We start from the raw sequence: 25833 nt of genomic DNA on the forward strand, positions 1-25833 counted from the left end.
TATGGTTCTTACACAATCTTATCAGTGCCAATATTCACTGATCGGGGTTTTCTCCTTGCTCAATTCCAATACATTCTTTCGCGCCATCGTTCGTTTTTTTCGTTCTATAGAGCTTAGTGTCCCAACGCGAATCAGGTTATGAGGGTCGCCATTGTGCTGGTCTGCGGACAGTTGCAATCGCTAGGGGTTCTTCAATGCGCATTAACATCGCACTTACATTGCATAAACAAAACATATATACTACAATTTGAGGATCCTGGCACGTTTTAAAAGAGACTTAAGTTTTGGGAGCCCATACTTCCGAAACTTAACTATGTTAAAAAAGGGCTAGGAGCGCCAATACTCACACCTTGGAGTTCGTATGCGCCTTTTGTTTTATATCTGCTATTTGCTTCTTAAGAAAAATTACAAGTTGGTTTTCACGAAATGAAAGGCGCATTGACTGATCACGCCCATTTAGACCCCTCAACCTAGTGGTAAAAGAGAGAAGTAAGGTAGGAGTGAAAGAAATGAGAGAGAGAGATAGATGTGCTGAAGAAAAGAGCCCAGGAATAACTTCGACTTCTTGGCAATTTTCAACGGGCAATTAAATTGCACATCACGTGGGAACTTTCTTGAATTCGTGGCAAATAAAAAAAGGCCTGTGCAGACCTCCGGTGCTGTCCGAAATCCTGGCTTGGTTGTCCTTGCCATTCACCAAATTTTCTCCACAAGAGTGAAGATGAGAATGCCACTAAAACGAACATTGCGCCGCACAAACATAGGCGACAAAATGCCGCGCGACAAAAAAGCTCATATTCTCCGCTACGTCGTACACTCGTGCCTAAATTTCGGTTCATTGTTAGGATAGCCTCTCTCTTTTAATAGTTAAAATGTGAAAGTATTCCTACTATCATTTGATTTGATTTGATCTTTATTCAATGATCTTTATTATTGCGAGTAAATCCAGCGGCGTGTGTGTGAGGGTACTCGAAGATGGTACGGAAAATCCCTGCGATAGCAAGAAAAATACACAGACGCCGTCAAGCGGCCATATGACGCACAGAGGAAGTCAAGCACCACCGCTTCAAACAATTATATACAAGTCCTTGTTCTATATATACTCGATACTGGCCGACTTCAGTGTAGTGGCATTATTCCCAACATTAATTCGATCATTAACTGTGGCGCAGACAGTTGTCGTACAGAGCTCCGGGTGACGTCATACGATTTCTTGTTGCATATAGCTTACATGTGCTAGTTAACTTGGAGGTTGTCTTTCTACAGGTATTCCAATCGACGACATACGCACCTTCAGTTGTGTGCAGTCCTAGAGATTCACATCAAAACTGTGTTGCAACTGTTCGTCATACAGTGTTCCTTGGGTGTAATACAGCTCCCCACCAACACGCAAATACAAACCCGTAGAAAAAAACGGATTTATGTGTCGCGTGAACCATTATGAGGCTGGAAGAAGCAAATATCGGCGGATTTATAGGCTGTAGGGCCAAGGTTCGATGCACAGCTTTGAGCTAGCCGGAACAGACTCGCGCGAAGGTCCAGCGCGAGGGGGGTGCACAACACTCATCGGTGTCGTCTGCATCGGCGCCCGCTGCCATCTGTGCTGAGCAAAACTGGTTGTGTTGCTGCACCAGCCACTCCTCCCTCCCCCCTCCCCCCCCCCCCCCCCCCCCGGCTAGTGAAGGAGCCCGTCGGAGCTAGGAGCTGGAACTAGAGATGTCGCTACTGTGGAGTATCAGGGTAAGATGGCGTAGATGACAGCCGTCCGTTTATGGCAGACGAACCGCACAGCAAGATGTACTGGTGAGTAGGTTTTCCATAAAAAATGGCTTCAGGTGGTCGGTAAAAATGGAGTGAATCTTCGAATATCATTCCATTACACAGAACTGGTCGTCGTATGGTCACTGAAGTCGTTTGAGGACGGAGTCTTGCCGAACGAAAATGTGAGTGCAGGTCGAATGCTCCGGAGGAACATTCGAAGATGGACGAGTCTGGTGTCGAGGAGCAGGAGCTCGGAAATGACGGCTGAATTGGAGACGCTCTGTGACAAATACGGTGGAATAATCGGAGCTGGGAGTGAGAACTGTAACGTCAAAAATTTACCAGGAACACGAAGGTGCGTGCTAAGGCAAATTCTGCCGCAGTGCCGTGGAGATCTTGTTTCAAAGTAGCCCGCAGGTTAAGCAGAACAAGTGGTAGGGATGTAGTCCAGTGAGTGGTATCCAGTTGTACTCTGAGGGTTGCCTTTAGCCAACGGTTCAACCTTTAAATCATGCTGTTGGCGATGGGAGGGTAAGCGGCCACCAGAATTCGAGAACTTCCAAGAAAAGCCTGAATATTCATGAACAGGGAATATTCAAACTGGGGGCCACGGTCTGTGGTGACAGTTGAGGGAGCCCCGTATCCTGACACCCAACCTGCGACGAATATTCTGGAGATGGGGTCATTGGTGCCATCGGGGAGACGAAAAGCTTCGGGCCAGCGAGTGAAACGGTCAATGGACATAAGCAGATAGCAATATCCTGCAGGCGGGGACCAAGAGATCAAGATATCGATGCGGAGTTTGTGAAAGCGGGCTGATCGCGGAGAGACCAAGCCGAAAGGAGATGTCGTGACCGCTGTGTTTCCCACTGTCGGCACGCCAGGCGTGTACGGGCCCAGGATGACATGTCTTTGTTGATACCAGGCCATACGTAACGTTGCGTAAGGAGATACGGCATGGCGCAAATTCCTTTTAAGAAAGACGTTGGAGGGCGTTGAAAACTGGACAATGAAACGCAGAGGAGACCAAAAGGCAGGGAGTGCCTGCTGCAGTGTTGCAAATGATGGGAACGGTGCACGAAGGAAGGAGAACTTCACGGAGAACCAATGATCCGGGATGTTAGGAAGGTCCCTGATTTCCGCGTCCTGGTTCTGTGCTGAATCAAGGTTGGCTGACGAGGCGCCAGAAGAGAGCGAAGCGGTGCCACGTGACAATGCAGCAGCCGTGGAGTTGTCAAGGTCTTGCACGGGTCTAATGTCTGTCGTGAATTCAGCCACGTACGAGAGATGACGGATTTCACGTGTATAGAATTTACTGCTTCCCGACTTTGTGACAAAAGTGAGTGGAATGTGGTTGGTGGAAATGAGCAACTGCCGACCTTCGAGGAAACCTATATACTCCCACAGCAGGGCTAAGGCCTTTTCGATGTCTCTCCAATTAACTGTGTCCTTTGGCACCTGCGGCCACCGTATCTCCACAAACTTCCTAATATCATCCACTTACCTCACTTTCTCTATCCCCTGCTACAATAGCGTTCTCTTGGAATCCACTCCGTTACCGCTAAGGACCAGCGGTTACCTTGCCTTCGTATTACATGTCCTGCCCAAGCCCATTACTGCCCCCTGATTTCGACACCGATGTCATAATTGCGTTTATTCCCTCACCAACTCCGCCGGCCTCCAATCTCTTAACGTTCAGCTATAATTTTTCTTTCCATAGCTTGTTGCTTTTTCCTTAAGCCGAACCCTTACGCTAGCCTCCGCCTCTTCTGCCCATAGGTGAATACCGGTAAAATGCATGTCGATGGCTACAAGTTCACGGCCAAATGTACTGCACCAGCTTTCTGCAGAGGAAATGTTCTGTTCGAAAAAGGACAGGAGGCTCCCGGCACATTTCACGAGCTCGTGGAGTACAGCTCTGACGCCGATGTTGGAACTTCCAGTCATTAAGCGTACAGGTGTATTATGACTTGGATTGACCAGGAGAGGGACATCGAATAGCTTCACTTTGGTAGATTCGGAAGACTCTAGAGCGGCAGAAGACCATGTAAGTTGTGCACACTTGGCATTCTCGCCTTGAACAGCTTTAGGGGGGTTGCAGAGTCAGAACTAAAGCGGCGATAAAAATTTTCAAGGCCAAAAAAATGCTTGAGAGTGCGGAGTGAGGTGTGCCTCAACAATTCCTGAATGGCCTTGACTTTCGATGGAAGAGGACGGATATTCGAACGGGCAACACGGTGGCCGAGAAAGACAGGCTCTGACTTTCCAAAGTCGCACTTAGCTCTATTGATGATGAGGCTATATACGGAGAGACGCTTGAGAAACTCACTGAGGTGTTTAAAGTGCTCGCAAGCATCGTTAATGAAGACTACGAGATCATCGATTTACGGCGTGCCGAAGGTTGCACACCACATCAGGATCTCCACAAAGCGTTGAAATGTTTGTTTAAAGTTACGGAGTCAAAAAGGCCATGCGGATGTATTCGAAGAGATCAAAGGGTGTAATCACGGCAGTTTTGGTTCATCCGATGTTTAAACGGAGATTTCATGGGCTGAGGATGAGCTGATCCAAGTGACAAGTAATAGGATGTGGAACTGTTCACGGACGCACTGGAGTTTCAATCGGGAGGGAAGAAATGAAGCGTGGAGGAGGCGCGACACAGCGCACAGAAAACCAGCGTACAGGACAAGCCCATGGCGGGATGCGCAAGCTCAGCGGGCTGGCCCAATGACAATCGTGAGCAGTGACGACCACCATGCGCATTGACGAGAGTAAGCCCTGAAGAAGCAGTTCACGCAGGAAGGCTCGGGCTAAGCTGGAAGTCTTGTAGCCTGAGCTGCGGCCGCCGTCGCAGCAACATGGTAGTTTTGCGGTCCCCCAGTTCTTCAGAAGACATTACTTGTTGCGGGCAGCGATGCTCTGTCACTGTTGTTCGCTTGATGAGTTTTGCAGCAAACGTGTCAAACAGCCCCGAGAACATCGGGTACCTCGGTGGCAACATAGAGAAGGAGCGACGCAGCGACGTGGTTAAACTTCTTGTTTGGGAGGTGATTCGCTCCAGAGAACTGGCTTCTTGTTTAGGTGAGCCACGGCTGAGGATTGGCAGACGAGAACAGAATAAGGCGTCGATAGAGCGAAGAGATATCGCCAGAGGCGTCTTCCCCGGACTAGGTGGATGCGTTGCCGTCGGCGCTGTCCATGCTGTGTTAGGGTTTTCTACTCGACGTCCGGAGTCACCAGTTTGTTGCGTCCTGCAGTACGAGGTCGGGATGTGGTAAACATTGGCTGATTGATAGACAGTAGTTGCAGGGTTCGATGCGCAGCCTTGAGCCAGCTGGAAGAGACACGCGTGCGGCTCCAGCGCCAGGAGGGGGCCCAACCTGGATATGATGATGATGATGTCCTCAAGCTTAATGGCGTACGCCCAAGCAGGGGATGGGGATTGGATGATCCTCGGTGTCGTCTTCATCTGCGCCCACTGCCACGTGTGTTTGGTGAGCCGGGTGTGCTGCCACACATGTATACACATTAGCATAAGGAAGACATCCAGGGACAGTACTGCTTTCGCATTCCCACACGTAAGCACTTCAAGCGTATCTGCCAACTTTCCTATTATATCAGCAGGCTATTGCGACGCCGAGTGCAGTTTACTGAGCTGTCTCTCGTGACATCCCGATAATTATGAGGTGATTGTGGTACACGTCTCTGAGACGTGCACCGATTAGAGATGAATTTTTCTGCCATAGCGTGAAACGCCATTTGTCAGAAAATCTGTCGGCGGCATTGTCCGCATTGTGAGCGACACATCACGGGCATGGCTCTGCAAGGTGGCCAGGGAAACCAGCCTACTAGGGTTACTATGTAAATTACTAGAATTCTCTGCAGGAGCGCCATATTGTTTCCCCAAGGACCCATATTATGAGAAAGCCGCAGCTTTTCCATGCAGGATCGGAAATCACCGGAGTGGTGAGAGTAATTGAAAGCTCAATCAATTTAATTCTTGGTGCCAAACTTGATTTATTCTATACACATTGCTGTGTCAATAAACGAAGTGGGATCCTAATAATGAGTCGGCTGCAGCAAGGACTGTCTGAATGAGTGACGAACGATATATTCGTCTTGTGGTTGGTTGGCGGCGGATGTGTTGAGCGCCACCAATCGCAAACGTGTTCTCTTAATAGTCGGCAAAGGCTTGTGGAAAATTGCGTGTTATTGATTTAATAATAATAATAATAATAATTGGTTTTTGGGGGAAAGGAAATGGCGCAGTATTTGTCTCATATATCGTTGGACACCTGAACCGCGCCGTAAGGGAAGGGATAAAGGAGGGAATGATTGATTTGAAACCATCGCTTTCAGTGAATATATCATTTGGGACAAAATAAAATGCCGCAAAGCACGAGAGCAGCAGGTGTACGAATGGACTTACAGCAACGATCTGGCGATGAACGATGCAAACGAGTTGGCTTCTCCGCAATGCATGAATGCTCTTCAACCATGTGATCATTATTAGCCAATAGAGACGTGAGCGGCGCAGAGAAAACAAACGTGCCGCTCTTGTAGAGTTACTATAAAGTGACTCTTCAACCTAGGAGGCAGGTTGGCCACCTAGGTCACGTGACCTTGCGGCGTGCTCATACCCTGGTCATGGGATAGTTAGCAAACTCCCCACAGTGGCAGGCAGCAGATAAGTTAACGATTGGTCTCTAGGGAAGAACAAACTGGAACGTGCAAGGCTAACCACTGGGTGCACCTGGAATCGCGGGGATGTGCTGCATCACTCAACCGCTGCACCGGTGCGCCAGGAAGGCTACGAGGACTACCAGCGATCTATGAATGTATGAACGTAAAGTACACATGGGAATACATGAGATATATGAGAGTTGGCTCATTACACGCTCGAGCCATACACTGGAGACGGTGCATAAGTGTTTTTTTCGTTGTTTTTTTAAGGCATTAGCATCGCAATATACCAGTATTAAGTAGCTGTCAAAATTTGGCGAAAATATATTCCCCCGAGATTTCTGTCGAAATATTAACAGTATGTACAGTTATAGGCGCTGCCGGAAATACATCTAAAAGAGCAAATCGCTTTTTGCTGCATATCTTAGAGCAACGTATGATAGTTTGTAAGCAAATTTACTTCCGTGAGGGGCTAGAATGCCTTCTCACTTTTTCATCATGCCGCATGTAGCAAGTCGTAAATGCAGACTTTTTGATATATGTAGTATTTTTTTGTTACATTCAAGACACCGGTGTTTACTCGTATGAAACTCAGGACGCATGGAAGCTGAGCAATTTTTTAGTGCTGTGAAGAAGTTTATATGATTGCAGTTAGAGACGGATTCAACTGATGCTCGAAGCAACTGTAATTTTTTTCTGAAACACAGCAATTGAGCTGGAAGCGAATTGGCTCTATGTTTTTCTTTTCATTGTGTAAAACGCCATATCAGAACTGTCAGTATAGTTCTGAGCTCACAGTGCTTTCCCTTTTTCATATAGACTCAGAAAACTTTACCAAGTATAAGGGTCATTTTACCGCAATTACAGCAGGAAGCATCACTGACAGGAGCGCAATAAGAGTCTCTCTTCGAAACGACTGACCGCAAAAACTGCCACAAACTAATCATTGCTTTTTGCAGTCTTTCTTTGTCTAATTAGGACCGCATGCCATTGAAGTCAAAGTGAATCAAAGCTTTCGCCGTAGTCGTGATGACCTAATCAGCCTGGGGCAATCATGCTCCTCGGAGAGCTCCGTGGAACATTTGACAGGCAAGCGCTATCCATTTCCTCTATTTATGACATTTTTTCATTATATACGTCTCAAAAAACATACTTTTGGCATGAAATTAATGGCCTCTCTGACATACCAGAAAAGCAAGAAAATAAGGCCGTCGAACTAATAGTTTTTTTTGTTTTCAAAATAAACGCAGTGATAACTAACTGATACCCCTCCAAACGCAACCTCTGGGCTACAAGGAAAGGAGGGCACTCGAGCGGCTGTTACGTGTCGTGAAGCACTTATTTCGCGTTGAAGAACCAGGCGGGACCAGGGCATCAGGGAGGAAATTCTGAGGAGACCACGGGTATTCATGGGCCATAAAAAAGGCTATCTAAGGAAGATTGCAGTTAACTATAGTTTAGTTTTGGACCGTGACACAAACTCACAGTTATCGCCTACCAGAAGGTGGAGAGAAGGTTAAACGGGCGAGGCCTCTTTAGTAATAAACTGGCCACTAGCGAAGCGGCACTGTCCATTTCGATTAGGGAAAACGACTTTAACATAATGCTCACGCCAGTATATATCACATATGGGAAATTAAGTACTTTATAAAATATTAGGGGCTCCATGTATGCTCAAAACTCATGAAAAAAATTATTAAAACCGATTAGCACAGTGTACCAATCGGGTGGCGTTTAAACACGGAACTAAAACTATCTGGTCGAAAATAATGTTTGTTAAAATTATTTATTTACTTTTTGACATTGTCCAGGAACACGAACACAAGAGTTCGCGTTAAATACGTAACAGAATTCAGAGCAAAAATGCAAACAGTAACAAACGACATTGAAGTTAGGCACAACGCTAGCAAGTGATTAAACAGCTTGTTACACACCAATCAGCATGAAAAGACAATGTATCAAAGCCCAAAAGCGTAATTCACTATAGTGCAAAATATCAAATCTGCGAACATCACTGTAGAACTCTAAATACTTACAGATATTTAAAACAATTATAGCAAGAGAAGTAACAAGCGACAAAGAAGAATGAAATATCAATACATGCGAAGCAATAAGAAAACAATAAATCAATAAACAAATAAAACAATAAAACAATAAATAGACATATTTGATTGGGGCCTTTTTAAGATCTCTATCAGAGCACCGTACGATGTCTTTTGTAAAGGTACTCCACTCATCTATGGATCGGACAAAAAGACCCTGTTATAAAATTCAGTGGTGTGATGTTTCGTATGTTTATTTATGGTAGAAACACAATTCTGAAATGCAATTAATTTTTAGAGATAGACCTTATACTCATGTTTAAGGCATGAAAAATGATTTGCAGACTATAAAGTCGCACTTTCTGCTTCAAGAAGCATTACATTGAAATGGAATTTTAAAATTTCTCAAATTTAACGCTAACTGGTTAAGTGCTGCTTTTACTTATAAATTGCATGCTATTTCAACTGCTCGTGTAGGAGCTAGGCTGCTGCGACTAATATTTTCCTGATCCTTACAGAGGTTTAGAGCTATCTCTAGGAAAAGGACTGTTAATCTCCTCTTTGGCATATTATGCACTTTTCAATTTACGTTAGCGTTTGAAACATTTGCGCTTTCATTTTTCATCTAACTATTCATCGCATATTTACATAGACAGGATCTTGAGCAGGGTGACAAAAGCGCTTTGGTTCGTGAGGCACAAGGTGTATTAGTGAATAGAAGAACTAGACGTAGAGTCCTGTAACAAATCTTAAGGCCGCAGAGTTCACGTGCACCGTGATGAATGCTCCTAGAATGCTCCGTATGGCGGACCATTGAAAACAGAGGTCATGCAGGAAGCTTCTCCGCCGCTAGAAGAAACCTCCTGCTACGATTTCAAGGTCATTCGGTGTCTTTAATAGTGCCGTGACAGCTCTGTTATGCGGCTGAAGCGGAAAGCCTTTGGCCTTAAGACTTACGAGCAAGACTGTACGTCTCGCACTGCATTGTTTCACTCATTAATTGTATACACATCTGATACGGAATCAGTATCAGGCGTATCTAATAAATAAGATGAATTAGCTCTAAACGATGCTGTAACGTGAATCTCTCGTAAGTGAAATAAAAATTCATTAGTATCATATCCTGAGACTCGTAGATTGGCTAAATTCGTGTCCTTGCTTCACAAGCTTTATCTAATCTTTCATGCTCTTTGAAACGATTATTCTATAAAGCCAATCAAAGATTTTTGCGTCTGCATCTTCAGCACGACGTACGCAAGCCATTTTCACGTGAAAAAAAAAAAAACAGTGAGAAAAGAGGCAAGCCCAGAGGAAGACGCACACAGTCTGTGTGCGTCTTCCTCTGGTCTTGCGTCTCTTCTCGCTGGTTTTTTTTCACGTGAACATGTACCAACTCGCCCAACAATTCACGCTTCTGAGCAACCCATTTTCGCATCTGGAATTTTTTTCTCACTCCTCGCCTCTTCTTGCCACCTGTTACCACTAGCCATGATTCATTTCATGACAACCTTATGTGCTCCTTGAGAATGTGAATGCATCAGAAATCAAACATTTTTTCTTTAATGGCGTTCGTTTTCATTTCGATATTCATTTTGCTTACGGCCTTCAATCTTCTCAAAGTTCTTTTTATGCTTCGCCATTACATCCCGTCATCGCTTTCAACCAGTGCAGCGTCCAGCTCCTTGTCTCGTCCTACTAATTTTTCTTTGTTATGCTACTCTTTTTTCTCAACCTTTTTTGCACCAGCCTATCTAACGTCCTTGTGGGCATTAAGGTTAGTTGATTAGAAGGGCAATTTTTAATCTCTTTGAGCTCAAATGTTTGTCAACACCTTTCAAGACCAGCCAATTTCTCTTACATCCTGAATTATTCCTTGCCCTTATCCATATTCATTGTATTAAAGTCAACTAAGGGCAAATGAGATGAGCTGAACTTGTCGTTTGCGTAGTCTCGATAGCTGCATGTTTAAAACGAGTGTTTCTGCGCACAACAAGGATACATTTAATCTCAGATTTTTTTCGCAAGAATATGCATGGGAATGACACCCTAACAAGTTCCAGCATAAGAGGTTGACTGTGCAGAAGTCAGCGGTCCATGGCCGTCCACGCAAAACCAATGACACAGATACAAATGGTGCGCAAAACTCCGAAATGCCTTGTTTACATCCAATAGCACCGCAGGAGAGTGACTTCACAGTCTGCGCACCTTTAAAAAATAAACCCTTTTAGACAAAAGTAATACTTGATGCACTACTCAAACGGGTCAACAAAGAACAGCGCTAACTGATAGATGTCTCAGATAACAAGCAAAATGCCGCAACGTAAGGGAGACAGGCTATTAAATTGATCCGCTAGTTATTTTATAATTTTGTAATATCGGAAAAAAATGTCTCGATATTACAGAATTAAAACCGAACAGTTCATGCGGCACGATTCATACAATCGTGAACAAAAGATACATATGACGATCCCTGAAATTCTACTTTCTTTATCGCAGTATAATATGCTCACGACGCGGATGAAACTAAAACTTCAGACTTTTTACACAAAACGAGGTAATATCCTACTTAGGCAAAATTTGTTTCGGGGTCAATTTTATTGTAGAACTCCGTTCTGCGCTCCATGAAGGTATTGACTGTTATAAGTTTCTTTATTAAAGGAATAACAATACCAAGAATACCTTTTTCAGGATAATTTAATCTCTGAATTCTGCACACGCAAGCATTTTCTGCCGGCAACTGCATCGCACAGCCGAAGCATGGTGTCCAGGAAGCTTTCAAAGAATGTCTAGAATAAGTGTACCCACTTTTGCAGCATCTGTTTGACTTTCTGGGTGCCTAAAAATGCTTATATTGCCTCGGACGACGTGCGATGCTCAAGAAAAGATGTCCAATTTACATGATATCATAATCCATGCCTCGCCACTCCATAAGTACCAAATTTCTCTTTTTTCATTCACATTTTCACAAGCCTAGAACAGTGCTTCGAAACATAATTCTGTCCATACGCATATGCAAAACACAGATTCTTGCGTGAATACAGAATCATATACTTTTCAAGAATACTCCGATAAAGATCTTTCCTTATAGCGCCTTGAATCAAGTCACAGAGCCAAACTCCACGAGTGTAGACTCAACCCTGGTTTACTAAGAAAAATTCATAATGACGTCAATATTATCGGCGTTTGGGACGACATATCGAAGAAATCTCATCAATCTCTTACAAAAATGACTTCAATTCGTCTTATCAAATGACCCATTTCTGTTCGCACCCAATTCACACCCGAGGTTTTTGACCTTACGTCATCTTAGAAGCCCTATTAACCCCTTAGTGACAAAGAAAACTCAAACGGCCGGATTGTTTTAATTTTTTGCGCATAAAGTTTCATATAGTGCGAAACAGATTTCTGAGATTTCATGAAAATTTCTTTATTAGTTTCGAAGTTACAGAGGTGTGCTTTTTGTGGTACACTGGGTACTCCCCATATCAGAAGCGGGAACTTCGCTGCACTTATACTTAACGGAGTGATTTTTTTAAATATCCGTGATTTTTTCGCAGGGTGATATATTTCTCGCAGGCCCTCATAATTTTTTTCTGGCTCTTCTAGCACCGCTGTTGTTTCTCTAATTTGAGCGCGAAATTTTCCCCTATGTCAAAAAAGCATGAGAGACGAGTAAGCCTACGAGCGGCTGGTTGCGGCATGTCGAGACGTAGATAATGACGAGTAGCCCTTCTTACGGAATCAAATATGGTCAGCATGCTCCTCTCTAGCAAATTGGTACATTGTCGAGGCACCCATATTTGCAAAGTTGAGCTTTCGTGTCGACAACAGCCGCCACCAATTTCTGCCCTGGTGCCAATCTAATAGGAGCTAAAAGCTTGATTTGGAAATTCGACACCTTCCGTGCCAGTATAGTTAAAGAAAAAAGATTTGACTGCCAAAAGTGCAGTTTCGTGCCCTGTAGGCGACAACCACTCTTCAAAACATGTTGGCTCGATGCTGTGACATTTGCTGATTGTAGTCACCGCGCTGTTGTCCTTACGCTTCACGAAAAACGGGTGACCTACGCGACTGAAACTACAACCAATTTCTTCTCGCTGTTTCTATATCATTTATTTCTTTAAGGGCCAGCAGACACTTAATAGGCCGGTTTTGGCGCACGGTTCCTGTAGCCTGCAAACCCTTCCAGCAGTGTGGTAAAATGTCTTGACTTGTAAAAAAAAAAAGTTGCCCAAAAAGAACGTATAATCACTAGGCGTTGAAAACACTTCCGAAAACAATAGCAGAACACGCGCTTGCAGAGGTTTCTTTACTTAACTGGAGAAATCTCTACAGTTCTACAGTATGTGTCAAATGCATAACCGCATCCGTTTGCACTGCACCACATCCAGTTCTTCTAGCTAAATCTTTAACACAAGGAATTAAAACCACATCAATACGATATTCAGGATAGCTAGCAACTGGTGAAACAAGCTTTAAGGACTCCCTGTGCGAACTAAACGGTTGCTCTGAACAAAAATGCAAACACCATAAGATATATGACCTGGAATCGATAGAAAGCATTGTGCACGCAGGAATACTCAGTGTAGTATAAAAAGTACAGCAGCATATACTTCATCACAGCGCAAAAGAATTGAAAGATTAGCGGAATTCAAAGCATCCACTATGTACTTTTTGTCTTTCGCGCTGCTGTATACTTAATACTAGGATTATATGTACATAAACGCGGCCGCAAAAAAATGTAATCAAGCGACTACCGCTGTAGTTGGTGCGAAACAACTATCCTGAACTTGCTCCATCGAAAGATGATACACTGAGGACAGGAAACGGGCCTTCATAGTTTAGGGGCTTCAGCCTATCCCCTGGTGACAAAAGCATCACCCACTTGAAAAGAAATATTAAGCGTAAATTTTATCGAGTTCGTAAGTGTTAATTTTTGCTTGAGCTTACAGTTTTCAAGGCTTGCGCGAAATAACTCTTCCTCGATAATTTGGTTGGTCATTTTGTCGTTCTCCTGAGAGGATGGAAACGACAAACCAACTCTAAAGCTATATCGGTTCAAATCTTGGGAAGTTGTGGATTGTGCAAGTATAAAATCAAGTGTAACCTGATGGCGATTAATACATAGTTGAGGCACGGATTATTGCCACTTGAGCAGTCCTGATGACATTAAGTTAACCTTGCACTCCGCCAATTGCCTATAGAAATATAGAGTATTACATGCCACCGCAGAATATCCCACCTCAAAAAGGCAGAAAGTTGATAATAATTGAGAACAGACGATAAATGAACGCACTGAAAATGGTCCATGCAAGAACACAATTGAAAGGCTAACTGCAGGCAAACGTTTATGCCCCAACAACAGCTCTGGGGAAAAGAATATTATTGCATCACAATATACTCATAAATAGCCCAACAAGTCATTTACACCAACTCTAATTTAAGTTTACACGAAAACGTTGAAAATATTCAATCTTTATGTTTGGTACTGTATTTGTAAAGAAATAACACTAAGCAAAGCATGAAAAAGCGGGAATTGTTCGAACTTCAAAAATGAATAGAAAGTGCAGACCATGTGTGCAGTTTCTTGAGAGTTTGCCCGTTTATTCAGATCTTCAAAATTTCGTATCTTGTAATAAAAGTTCTTATATTGTTGCGCTCGGTGTGTAGTGCTAGCGTCTTTTGCGCTTAAATTGATCGGCTGTGTTATTTGCTTCACCTTTGTGTTGTTATTATAATCGGCCGAGTAGTAAAATGCCTGTCATTCAAACTGTGCCTTCATTAATGACTTTCCGACATTCTGATCAGTACTGCTCTTCACTCAATCATTCCTCGGAGTTAAAAGCTTTTTTTCTCGTCAATTCAGCTGTGCGTGCATATGGAACGCCGCCGCTGAGTAAATTGCCTGTCACGAATGCGCTGCTTTATCGTCAATTTTTGTGACATTCTTAGCGAAAATATAGGGCACTCCGTCCCTGCTACAAGTATATATACCCCATCTGGATGCATTTCCTGCTGTATCACCACCAGGAGCAGAAAAGCTTGGACTTCGTATTCTGAGGCATTTCACGGTAAGCACACCAGAGCCATGACTTTCCCATCATAAACTGATTCGTTTTCGACAGTGCGCAGCAAGAGTGTTTAAAGCCTCTTTGCGTGGCTCTTCAAAGTGTACCGCAGACCAATCCCCGTTTTGAATATCCGGTCGCTGCGATGCCGCTAGATAACGTTAAAACTGATACCAGCGATTATATTTCCCCAGTCTCTTTCTCATTTAGCGACTGATTTCCAAAAAGCTCATTTTTCTTTTGTACGGAGCTTTAGATTTGGTACGGCAGAAAACAAACAAAAACTCTTCTTCATGCATTCGAACAGGAAATTTCCAAGATTTTGCCGCATTTTTTCTCCCGCATTGTAATTAGCATTAGATCTTGTCTCCATAGTAATATTATCAGTTTATCTTATGAGCTTAAGGGGATACCGATATTTCCTCAAAGGCTGTAATGTTTGGTTGATGCACAATGTCCAGGGTCTGATCGTTGCCTCAAGGGCACTAGCAACAAAACCTGTATGTACACCGTTTTCTATGACTAAAAATAAATCTAATAAATCTAGAGAAGTAAAAGCTTAGAGAAAAATGGGAAATAAGCCAAATACAATCCCAGCTGCAGAGCCTTCTACAACAGCCTATCTCACAGTTCACGGTGACCAGTAATCATTTAGAGAGCCATTAAATTACGTTCAAATACATAGAATAAAGCATGTTTTCTGGTAAAAGGGAACTATAGAGGTCCTGTACCCTTATTTATATGCATGCTTCGCCACACTGCTTTCTTTTTGCGCTTGGGCAAAGACTACCCTTTCCGATGTCACCACAATCTGTGTCACGACGCAGTTTTCTCTTGGAAGAGCAATCTGGTTCTTTGGGACTAGTGCTCAAAGACATTCTGTGCACCCACATTTTCTGTCAAATTAAAAATAGCATTAATTATTCTGGGCTAGACCCTTTCCTTAAAATCATTCACAATGTGGTAATCATGTCCGCGTAGGCCAGTTGAAACTTTACAGCCTGTAACGGAAGTGGACGTATATCAAATGTTTTAAGATATCACCTTTATAGGAATTATAGTTCTTAGATTTTGCTACCATTTCCTGGCAGCCTGTTGATGTGGCGCTATGAATTTTTTGTCCCTTGCCATGAAAATGAAGCTTATTTGAGGAGGTTTAAGGTCCCAAACCGACTCAGGTTATGAAAGAAACAGTAGTGGAGGGCATCGGCTAGTTTTGAGCACCTAAGGATTTTTAAAGTGCGCTAACATCCCACAGTATACGGGCCTCTAGCGTTTCCGTTCATAGAAATGCCACTAGGCCGGAGTCGAACTCACGTCTTTCCGTTCCGCAGACGGGCACCATAAGCACTGAGTAACCACAGCGGATATACCAGGAAAGATAAAAAAGCCTCGTCCCTCGTTTTCGATAGACAGCGTTTTAAGTTGTCAGCGCAAGGTTGTTCTCTGTGTTATGTGCACGGCCTACAATTTCAGTATTCGAAGCTTTGTACAAGTTCGTCTGAAGCACTTCTGAAAGCGAACTCGTGGCGTCCATAAGTTAGATGCTCTGTACGCATGAAGGGATGCTTCCAACAATTTTTTTTTTGTTTACAAAGGTGTATTTCTCACCAAAGATGATGTTAACATATTTAAAAGGTTCAATGTAAGGAAGACACCTAATATTATTCCAAGTACGCTATTCAAATAAAACGTATATTTTCCAATTAAAGTTGAATAGCGTGCTAGTTAAAATTGAACCTTAACATCTAACATCCGTTACTTCAGTTGCTTTACGTAATGGTCTCAATTGAAACCACATGCTTCAGTGTCAATTGGGAGTGTACTGAGAAACCAAAGGCAGAAGTTTCTCTATTCCTAGTTACATTTTCTTGACATCCTAATACTTAATGTGGCGGACACGTTTGTGTTTTCTGCATCAAAGGGCGCATTAACTGCTGTTTAAAAACGAATTAAAGCGAGCAAAAAACACCGCCAGAATTTCACCAAGAACATACCATCATTTCGTGCACAATTGTGCAGCATTGAAGTACACCACAGCAATCAACAAACACACTGACCACCTTTGTTTAACCCAACTAATTATGTTCTACGTTCTCTCAATAAATAATCTTCATGAAGTTTACCAGTTTTAGAGGAGTGTCTAATGCAAAGCCATCTTCAACTCTTTACTCTGGAATATGACGCCACCATAGCCGTCGCCTTCACAGGAATGCAGACGTTCTTTATTTTCTGTGAAATTAAGTATCACAAAAACGAAGCAAATTCTTAGGCGTGTGAAATGTCAAAAATTATTTCCTGCCGGACGGACGGTCGAGAGAGTGCAATGTCCGGAATAGGGCTGGATGCAGAGACGCTTGACAAGATGACATATTGTGCACATCTTTCCGTGGTCTGGGTAAATTAGTGATTATCTCAACAAACATTCAAGATGGCACGAAAGAAGTGCACGAAAACCTCTCAGCGAAATATGGGTCACTTAGTCCGGGGTAAGCAAAATTTTTTAGCACAGCCTTCTAATTTAGAACTTAGAATGTTATACCAGATATAGCGGCGATACCGTTGTTACTGTACGAGAAATAAAAAGCTTCCAAGCCGAGACTAACAAGAACCGGAAGAGGTCTAGAAAAAAATGTCCTGAAATATAAGCGTTGACTCTCCAGTCTGGAGCTAGCTACAAAAAACAGTGTTCGCAGATGAAGCAAGTTATTCATAAAAACCCAAACTGAGGTGTCTCTGAAAGGTTAGCGAAGGACAGTGCAACAGGTATGAGCAGAGGCTGAACCCTGTCAGCAACAGGCAAGAAAATTCGAGAATAGACACACTCATCGCAATAAAATTATGCTGCATCAAGGGTGCCAGGCTTGTTCAATCCTAACAATACGTGCTGCAGCACGCCAGGGTGGATAATACTTCGATTCACTTTTGCCAACCTCTATGTACGGTTTGACTCAAAGCAACTTATACATCTTTTAGTTTTTCAGGCTCTCGAATTCTGTACAAAAAAGACCCAATTAATAGTAAATTTCGTCGCTGGTTGTTAAGACATCCACTTTATTTATCTTTAACATTCCTTTGCTTGCGGGCACTAATTTTAGAACTCATGGTTTGCTGCCACGGCGCCCTGATATGTTTTGGGGCGAATTATTGCCCAAAGCACGCTTTTTATTAGTAACAAATACAAGGGAGCATCCGTGTTGGCATACAGTCAGTGTAATATCCGGACTAAAACAACAGCAGCTCGACAAAAGCGTTGAGGTATAGAGGCATCGGAAGTCCGGCATTCGAAAGTATGTTTCTAAACATATGCAGTAAATTCCTTACCCCTCATGGCTCTGCCTGGGCTTCAAAGAGAAACAACCGAGATGACCCATTTTCCTGTGACCATGACCACTTAAGCTTCACTTATATAATCGACGCAAATTGCCATCGTAACAGGTCCGTTTTTATTTCGTGTTTAGTCGGTAACATGCCTGTAGGTAGATGATAAATTGGTGTCGAGTGCGAAACGAAAGTTGAGTGGTCTATGAGATAATAGCGATTAAAAGATCTAACGAGCGATGAAGAGCGTTTTGTCTTAGAGCTGGCTGCTAGATAATAGACTTCTCCTGTACCGCTGTACAATAGAATCAAGACATATGAGTTTATCTCGGTCCCTCCCGGATGCAGCTTTGCTTTGTAAAGAAGTGTTTCTTGAATCACAGCTCCTAATGAGCGCGGAATTTACTTGGAGTGTAAGGCTGCGCCAATAGATTGATTCGGATCTTGGCCGGCCAAGATTTTAAGGCCAGAACGGAAAGTCAATTGCCAATAAGAAAAAAAATTTCCTCGAGTCTAAGCCGGCCGAATTGGCAAGTGAAAACGAAAGCAGGGAAAACACGCAAAGGAAACACCGCCGACCTCATTATCACTTCTCTCTTCGTACAGTTCACAATTTTCTGTGCCATCTAGCGCACTGTAAATGCTGAAGTTTCACAACAAACGCTCAGCCAAGTTTTGAGGGATGTGATCTCAGGCTGCCGTAGTCGAACTGTTAGCGACACGCGCTTTATGCAGACTTTTGGAGTTCCCTGTGACGTTCGACTGGTTCCGTGGAATGCCTGGCTCTCTTGCCAGCGCTCTTCCTTGGGCCTGTGGCACTTCTCTGCTAACTGGAAGGGGCGCTGACCTCCGCCATTTCACGAACTCTGCCAGTTCTGTGTCCACTTCTGGATGGCGGCCTTTCTTCGGGTCCGTGAAGGCCATCCTCGTTGCGACTCGAGGAGAATAATTACGCTTGCCCCTCCAACGGCGAAAACTCCTTTGGTCAATTTAGAAGTCCAGACGGGCTAACAGATTTGAAGACTGCAGTCAGCATGCAGGACTTTTCTCTTGAAGGCGGCACTGTAATGACACTGTATCTTTGTTGCCATGATATCAGTGGAAAACCCCGTCTGAATAGCTTCTACTGCAATGGAAATGTGTTCGCGCCTCCACACGGAGATAAAACGAGGAAAAAAGGCAGCCAGTGCTGGTGTGTGCTCTTTTTAGTATCGGTTAAAAGTAATAGTAACGGATATAGTTCCGTCGTCTGTTGGCGTTTCGTGCAGCCTCTAACTGTGTGCTGCTTTTTTTTGGTTTTATGCGTTGTCGTCATATTCTAAAAACAGAACGACGAAATCCTTGAATCTAAGGCAACCTAATAGTTTCATACCGCGTGTTATTAAAGAACTATCGCCTAGATTCGAATAATTCTGGTAAATATATCTTCCCTAATAACAACCATTCTCACAGTTATTAGATACGAATAGGCAAACAAATCATCAGCTTTTGCGTACATACGCTGGGTTTGGAATTTGAATGTATCGCGTCATGCGCGTCATTGCTATAGCGACCTAGAATCGCCTTCGATAATACTCTTGCAAATGGGAAGAGCTTGTTCCTGTGTATTCTTCGTCTAGTCCCCGTTTGTTCGCGCTGTTTTTTTGCATTATGTATCACCAACTCACCCGCTTATCTATCCTGTTAAATGGGAAGAGCACGAGGAATTTCGCTCAAGTGAGGTATAGCCTTGTTCCAATTTCCAACCACGGGATTGGCAGATTGACCGAGGCAAAACAGGCATGTGTCCAACACGGATGTGTGCATCACTACAAGGAATCTGCCATTGCAAGACGAACCACATTTCGTATGGCGTCCAACACGTCATTTGTGGCATTTCATATCACTGCAGGTCATATTGCGCTCACCTATTTCTCTTGTAATGTATCTCCGTGATGCGATGTTTTTGAAGTGTCCGAAAAACACAATTTGATCGGCATTTCTGTCTTTCATCTTCTTAGACATCTACGACTAGGTCAAAAAGCTCGTCATTGCAGTTATTTTTTCCTAGTTGTTTCGCTTCACACTCGCTCGATAATTGCTCCGCTGTATTTTTCTCGCACTATATAAGCAATACACCGCAGGCATTTGTTCCATAACGGGTATAACTGGCACAGCAGCTTTGACTTCCCACCTCCAGGCTCTAGACGGGTACGTAAAACAGTGCCAACGTTTACTGCACATTCACTCGACATTCTTGTTTGTCAATTCGGAGATTTATTTCTTACATTTCTCATATCTGAGACTAATGTTGTGGTTGCTCTAAGGCTGTTCGGTAATAGGATTCACAGAGCAGCCCTGACGGGTAAAAGCTCGTTTCTACTTTTCAAACCTGGATTTGGTAAATCTCGCTACCGGAAAGTGCGCCCTCTAAGCAAGCAAACATACGGCGACGTGCCGGAAAGGCTGTCCACTATGTGCTGACACCAAAATCACGGTCAGGGAAATCTCCCCTCCGGGAAGTTCTTAAACAAAAACATCTGTATTTTGTAATCATAGAACTCAATACACTTCAAGCTGGACTGAAAATTACAAAACAAAACTCCCGCCTAGGCCTGGATAGCTGCCCACAGGACTGACCGCGTGGATGAATATTTATCTTTCACTTTAACTCCAAACGCGAAGTCGTAATTTTTTTAAAGAAGAAAAACCTCACATATTGTTGCGAAACTGCTCCTGAAGTCCTCCGTCCGCGATAAGACGAGAAAAAGTATCGGTCTGCAGGCCTGTTGCCAACAGCTGTTCGATAATATGACCTGAGATGCAGGAGTGCCTACTGCGCTTTATTGGCTATGCGGCCATGGCCAGTGGCTCAGCGCCTTAACACTGAGCCACGGCTGTAGGTTCCGTCAAAAAGGCAGCGCCGTACCCAGCACAAAAACAATTTTTCCAAAACTATAGCTCGATGCATGACGACCGCGGTCGTTGATTTTCTTCTGGATTGCTTAATATGCTGTATTTCAGGCACAGTGTTCAGCAGCGTCCTTGCAGATATAAATATAACTTTTCTTGCAATAAAATTCACCACTATAAAAGGAATTCGCACGTTTTTTTCTGTTGATTTCATTTGAAACCCGTACATGCTACTGTCTCTAGATTTAGAATTTTTGAATTTTTACCTTTTCTGTTACTTTTGACTCACCCTCCATCCTGGTGCGTATCCTTTTCGTTATTCAGACTTCAAAGGAGTCCGTCTGCGCATATGACCGTGTGTGAGTCGAGCAGATTCTAAAACCTGTAGCGTGAGCGTGGGACGTATGATTTCATATGCGTTCGATCATTCCATTCATACTTCAGACATAATATGTGTTATGCGAATGGCTTGCAGGTTACACTCTCAAAACCTAATAAAAGCGAACAACTCGCAGGGACACATGTTGAAACCTTCGAAACTTTGCCGTTCATGTCATATCATAAAGCTCAGAGTAGAATTAAACCAGGAGCCACTGTTAAATGAACCCTGAAGCAACTATTCCTAATGGCAAGGCTGTATAAAATGCTACAAAAGACGCCCTACTTCATTATCGTCGTCGCGAATGAGTCCGCAAGCCTATACTATTTCTTCTGTACTTTAAAGCAAAGACAATTTATTACTTTGCAGGCCAAGCCAACATGTCCAACATCTTCGCTGTCAATCTGTTGGCTTCGGTGGCCGCCATGCTTGGTAAGTTTACGAAATAAAATTTTAGATGTGCAATAATTGTTACTTTCTTTTCCGCCAAGTTAGGCGGAACACAATCTTTTAATTGCGGCGAAAACAACACCGAAACATTTTTCAAATTATCAGTCCACGATGCACCCGTAGTTACATTTGCTCCCTTTGGCGAAAACGCCGCACCATCTGAACAATAGTCAATGCTGGAGGAATTGCCGCTCCTTTGCCACCCGTCTCTCTTCCTTCTGTCAGCACCTACCGATAATTGCCACAGTCGCGGAAGAAAAGATGTTAACTGCTCTGATTTACTCAATCCCATTTCTTAAGCCTATCGCCGTGAAAAAACTTTAGACGGGAAATCTTCAACTAATATTTTTTACCAAAAAGCACACCGCTACTGATAACTTTTTTTTATACATCGGCGTGGCAATTAACTACGCTCGCATCCAACTAATCAGCAAGCCTGGATGCAGATTTCCCTAAGCAACCAAATTAAAAAGGAACAATTTCACCATGAATTAGCGGTCAATAAAGTGCATTCTGTACCTATCAGTATATCCTGAGTAGAAGGCCATCTAATAAACTGTCGAGAGTGTAAATTATTGACAGTGGCCCTGATTAGAACCACATGGGATGAGTATCACACCCAGTACTAATTGGGGTCCTGTCATTAATTTCACCCTTCTTGTGATGGCTTCTAAACCGGATATACTGAGAGATTCGGAAACAAATTATTTAAAAGCAGCTTAGTCCAGAAGATTTTTCTATTTAGCATTGTACCCCACTCAGTCAAGTTTTCATTGCGGATCTTTGTAAATGCCTGCAGTTCATCTTAAAGGAAGAGTATGATGAAAATTGTGACACAAATGCGCCCCCTATGAACGGCTAGAATACAGCAGCAATGTTTAAAACACTTCAATGCAAACTTTCTAACCCATTTGTGTGGTCATTTTTTTTCAGCGCTGCTGATTATGGCACCCAATGGAGCAGAGGCGATTCCTCCAAACGTTATGGATACTATAATACAGGCTCTGGGGAGGGAAGAAGACACGGCTAGCAAGGAATGAAGTTCCCCGGTTTCTGAATAAACACGGGCACAGAACGACATTCGTATTTATTCGCTTCGAAATATACAATCGAAAGAACAAAGTCTTCACTGTCAAACACTTACTTTTTGTCAATAACTCTTCCCAAACACCACTACACAGCTGAACCTTTCGCCGTCTACAACCATCGCTTGGTGATACAAAAAATTTCTTGCTGTAATGCGCCACATGGCGATGGTCAAATTCAGGCAGAATGGTATCAGTATGTTAACGGCGCTCCCACGCCTGCTTTGATCAAATGGCAGCAGATACTAATCGCAATCTATATAAAGTGAATGGAAACGCTCATTATAGGCTGCGCTTATTGTAAGGAATGTAGTGCAGCGTTTTCAAATCAATCCTTCTAAAACAGCGCAGTCAAGACCAGTAAAATGGAAACGTACATTAACACTTCCCAAATCACGTTTTGATGTCTTATTCAATACGAGAAATGTTGCGCTGGCAACACAAAGTCGAAACGGAAAGCACACCACATCCCATTAAATACGCTACAAAACATTCGGCTTCGCATTTTATGGCACTGCTCTCTCAGAGATTGCAAGCGTGTTTTACGGGTATAATATCATGATAAGTGTGCTGATCGCGCAACGGGTTGAAAATAGTATGTGTAAGGGTACAAGTCTTTAATCACCGCAAAGCGAAATCTGGTATTTTCAAATAAGTGATAGTCGTATTCCCTTAAAATTTACGTATAAGGATTAAATTGGCCCGCCTAGTTTAAACCACTGATGTCTAAACATTCAATATTATGCTTTGGGGCCACTGAGGTTTAAAAATGAGTGAGCTTTTAACAACTTATTCCCTCTTGTTTAGCTTCAAAAGCTCAATGGATCCATAAAGATTTCTTAAGTACAGGACACGCTGCCGCTTTGAGGTAAAGACTCTCGAGGAATCTAAATGTTTAAAATATTTAATCTGTTGAAGTGATCATTTAATGTTGACACTTCCAAGCAGCCCTGGTCCAGCTAGGCATCTTCAATTGCTGCTAAAAGTCTGGTCTTAACGTACACCACTCGAAAAATGCGGTTGGAAAGAAAAATATGAATTTTAAAAATTTGTTCCTTAAATAAAACCTTACGTATCTGATATTGCACCCTAGTACAGCTCGTTCCAATTCAGCTATTAAACTTGTACCAGTGCTATCGTCCCTCACATCGTACACTCCATGACACACAGCCTAGACTAAGATTCCACTGCTTTATTCACTTTACGATGGCAACTAACCGCACACCACGTTCAACTTCCGCATTGAAGAGAATCGGAGAGTACAGATTCGGTAATCGTACTACAATTAACTAAGAACGTGAAATTATTTCAATAAAAGGATGCATGATTTCTTCGACCATTCTGTCATTGAATAATGACGGGACCACTAATAATAACCCCTCTGTAATGCCAAACGGCCCTGAGGGAATTATAAATGAAATTAACGAATTGAAAAATAATGCGCTTTAATACGAAAGAAATTGACATTAATAAGCAAATGACGCCTCTCCTATATGAATTCGAGTAAAAAACGCCTGTTTATTTACATTGACGTCCAGAAGCTCTTGAGAAAGAAAAATGTTGTTCCACAAACGGAAGCAAGACAACGACCCGTTTCTAATCCTTGCGTTCCACCCAGACCTTTCGAATTATTGCATTTTTCTTTCAAAGCGCCAAAACGTGATTCCTTACCGACACTCTTTCGATCCTTCTGTCTGGTAACCTTTCAAATTTTGGTCAGGCATGAATGCGCCTTATAGGAGCGCTTTATCACTTACGGATAGAAACAGTTGTGGGATCCCTGATTACGAATTCCTTGGTTTGCTTTACAGTGTTTACTGTACAAAATCGACCCAGGCTATGAGAGACGCCGTAGCGGAAGATTCTGGATAATTTTCTACTACACGGGTTTCTTTAACATTGCCTAGACAGCATACAGTACACCGACCTCTCCGATTTCGCATCCATCAAAATAAAGCCATCCTGGCCGGTATTGCAACCTCGTCTTTAAAGTCAGCAGCCGAACACAATAACCATGAGCCATCGCGGAGGCTTCCGATGACGAATGGTGTGATGACATCGTTGCAGTGTTTTAAAGATGCCGCTGCTGTTGTAATACACGGAATACAAACTCGCACATTGCTTCTTATAGATCCTAAAGTAATTTATTAATCTGAACAGGTGAACTAGATGCCAAGATTGAAGATTTCCTTCACTGGTTGTGGTGGTGAAAATATTCGAAAACTTAGAAATGAACGGACCTAAATTCATCAGTGACTTCGGCCATCGTTTGTACACAACATTCCTGCACAGCTCTCTGCCGCTGGTCTGCAAGGTGTGTAACACGGACGAGCTTTTAAAATAATGTAAAAGCCATTCTCTTCTCTTATTTACCGTGCTATTGGATTAATGAGCATTGCTTGCTTATTATTAGGCATATATTGACACAGGTGATAGAAGAGGAGGACGAAGGGAACTCAGGCGATAGAAGCAGAGGACGAAGAAAATCTTCTTTCTGCTCGTGCTCGCTCTTCCGGCTGTGTAGCTCCTTGGCCCCGAGTGTTTTTGATGTACTATTCGTTACAAATCTGGTGGAGGGGCTGGGGTAGCTTCCAGTCCCGCGCAGCCCACCTGTGGTCACGGATCTCACCCCGGTCCACCAGCGCCGCGGCCGCCGCCTGCGAGGAGAGTCCCCAGAGTTCGGACCCCTTCCGGCAGCCACCAGGACGACACAGCCTCGGACGTCGGAGGAGCCAGCTGCCATGTCAACTGAGAGTAGGCTCCCAGCTCACATCCTGTGCCAGCAGCCACGAACACACCCGTTTTTTCATGGCGACGTGTTCGAGGACGCCGAGGACTGATCGAGACATTCGAGCGTGTCGCCCGTTACAACGGGTGGAGCGATGAGCGGAAGCTCCACAACGTGTATTTCGCTCTCGAAGAGTCGGCGCGGACATGGTTCGAAAACCATGAGGCTTCGTTTCCATCCTGGGAGGCCATCTGCCGCAACCTGCTCGCCACTTTTCCAAACGCCGACCGCCGGGAGCGAGCTGAAGCTGCGCTACACTCGCGCAACCAGCGCCCGAACGAGAGTGTCCGCATGTTCTTTGAGGACATGACCCGCCTTTTCAAGCGCGCGGATCCCTCTATGTCGGAAGACAAGAAGCTTCGCC

At 43.5% G+C, this 25833-nt stretch overlaps 1 protein-coding gene across 1 annotated transcript; it reads right to left on the reverse strand.

The window, feature by feature from the left end:
- Positions 1-2265: 2265 nt before the first annotated feature.
- On the reverse strand, positions 2266-4524 carry LOC144119739 (uncharacterized). The gene is made up of 2 exons (XM_077652286.1): positions 4444-4524; positions 2266-3219 (listed from the first exon to the last, which is right to left on the reverse strand). Exons 1-2 carry the CDS (start codon positions 4522-4524, stop codon positions 2266-2268), a joined length of 1035 nt encoding a protein of 344 aa, XP_077508412.1.
- Positions 4525-25833: the final 21309 nt, after the last annotated feature.

The sequence above is a fragment of the Amblyomma americanum genome, chromosome 2 (genome assembly GCF_052857255.1).
Source record: "Amblyomma americanum isolate KBUSLIRL-KWMA chromosome 2, ASM5285725v1, whole genome shotgun sequence".
In the NCBI taxonomy this organism is placed as follows: domain Eukaryota; kingdom Metazoa; phylum Arthropoda; class Arachnida; order Ixodida; family Ixodidae; genus Amblyomma; species Amblyomma americanum.

Bases quoted from the DNA above. Each gene is read 5' to 3' on its own strand.
- LOC144119739 (XM_077652286.1), bottom strand. From the start codon at position 4,524: ATGCGCATGGTGGTCGTCACTGCTCACGATTGTCATTGGGCCAGCCCG. The intron at 3,220-4,443 runs GTACGCTGGTTT...CGGTGGCCGCAG, and splicing joins TCCCGCCATGGGCTTGTCCT to GTGCCAAAGGACACAGTTAA.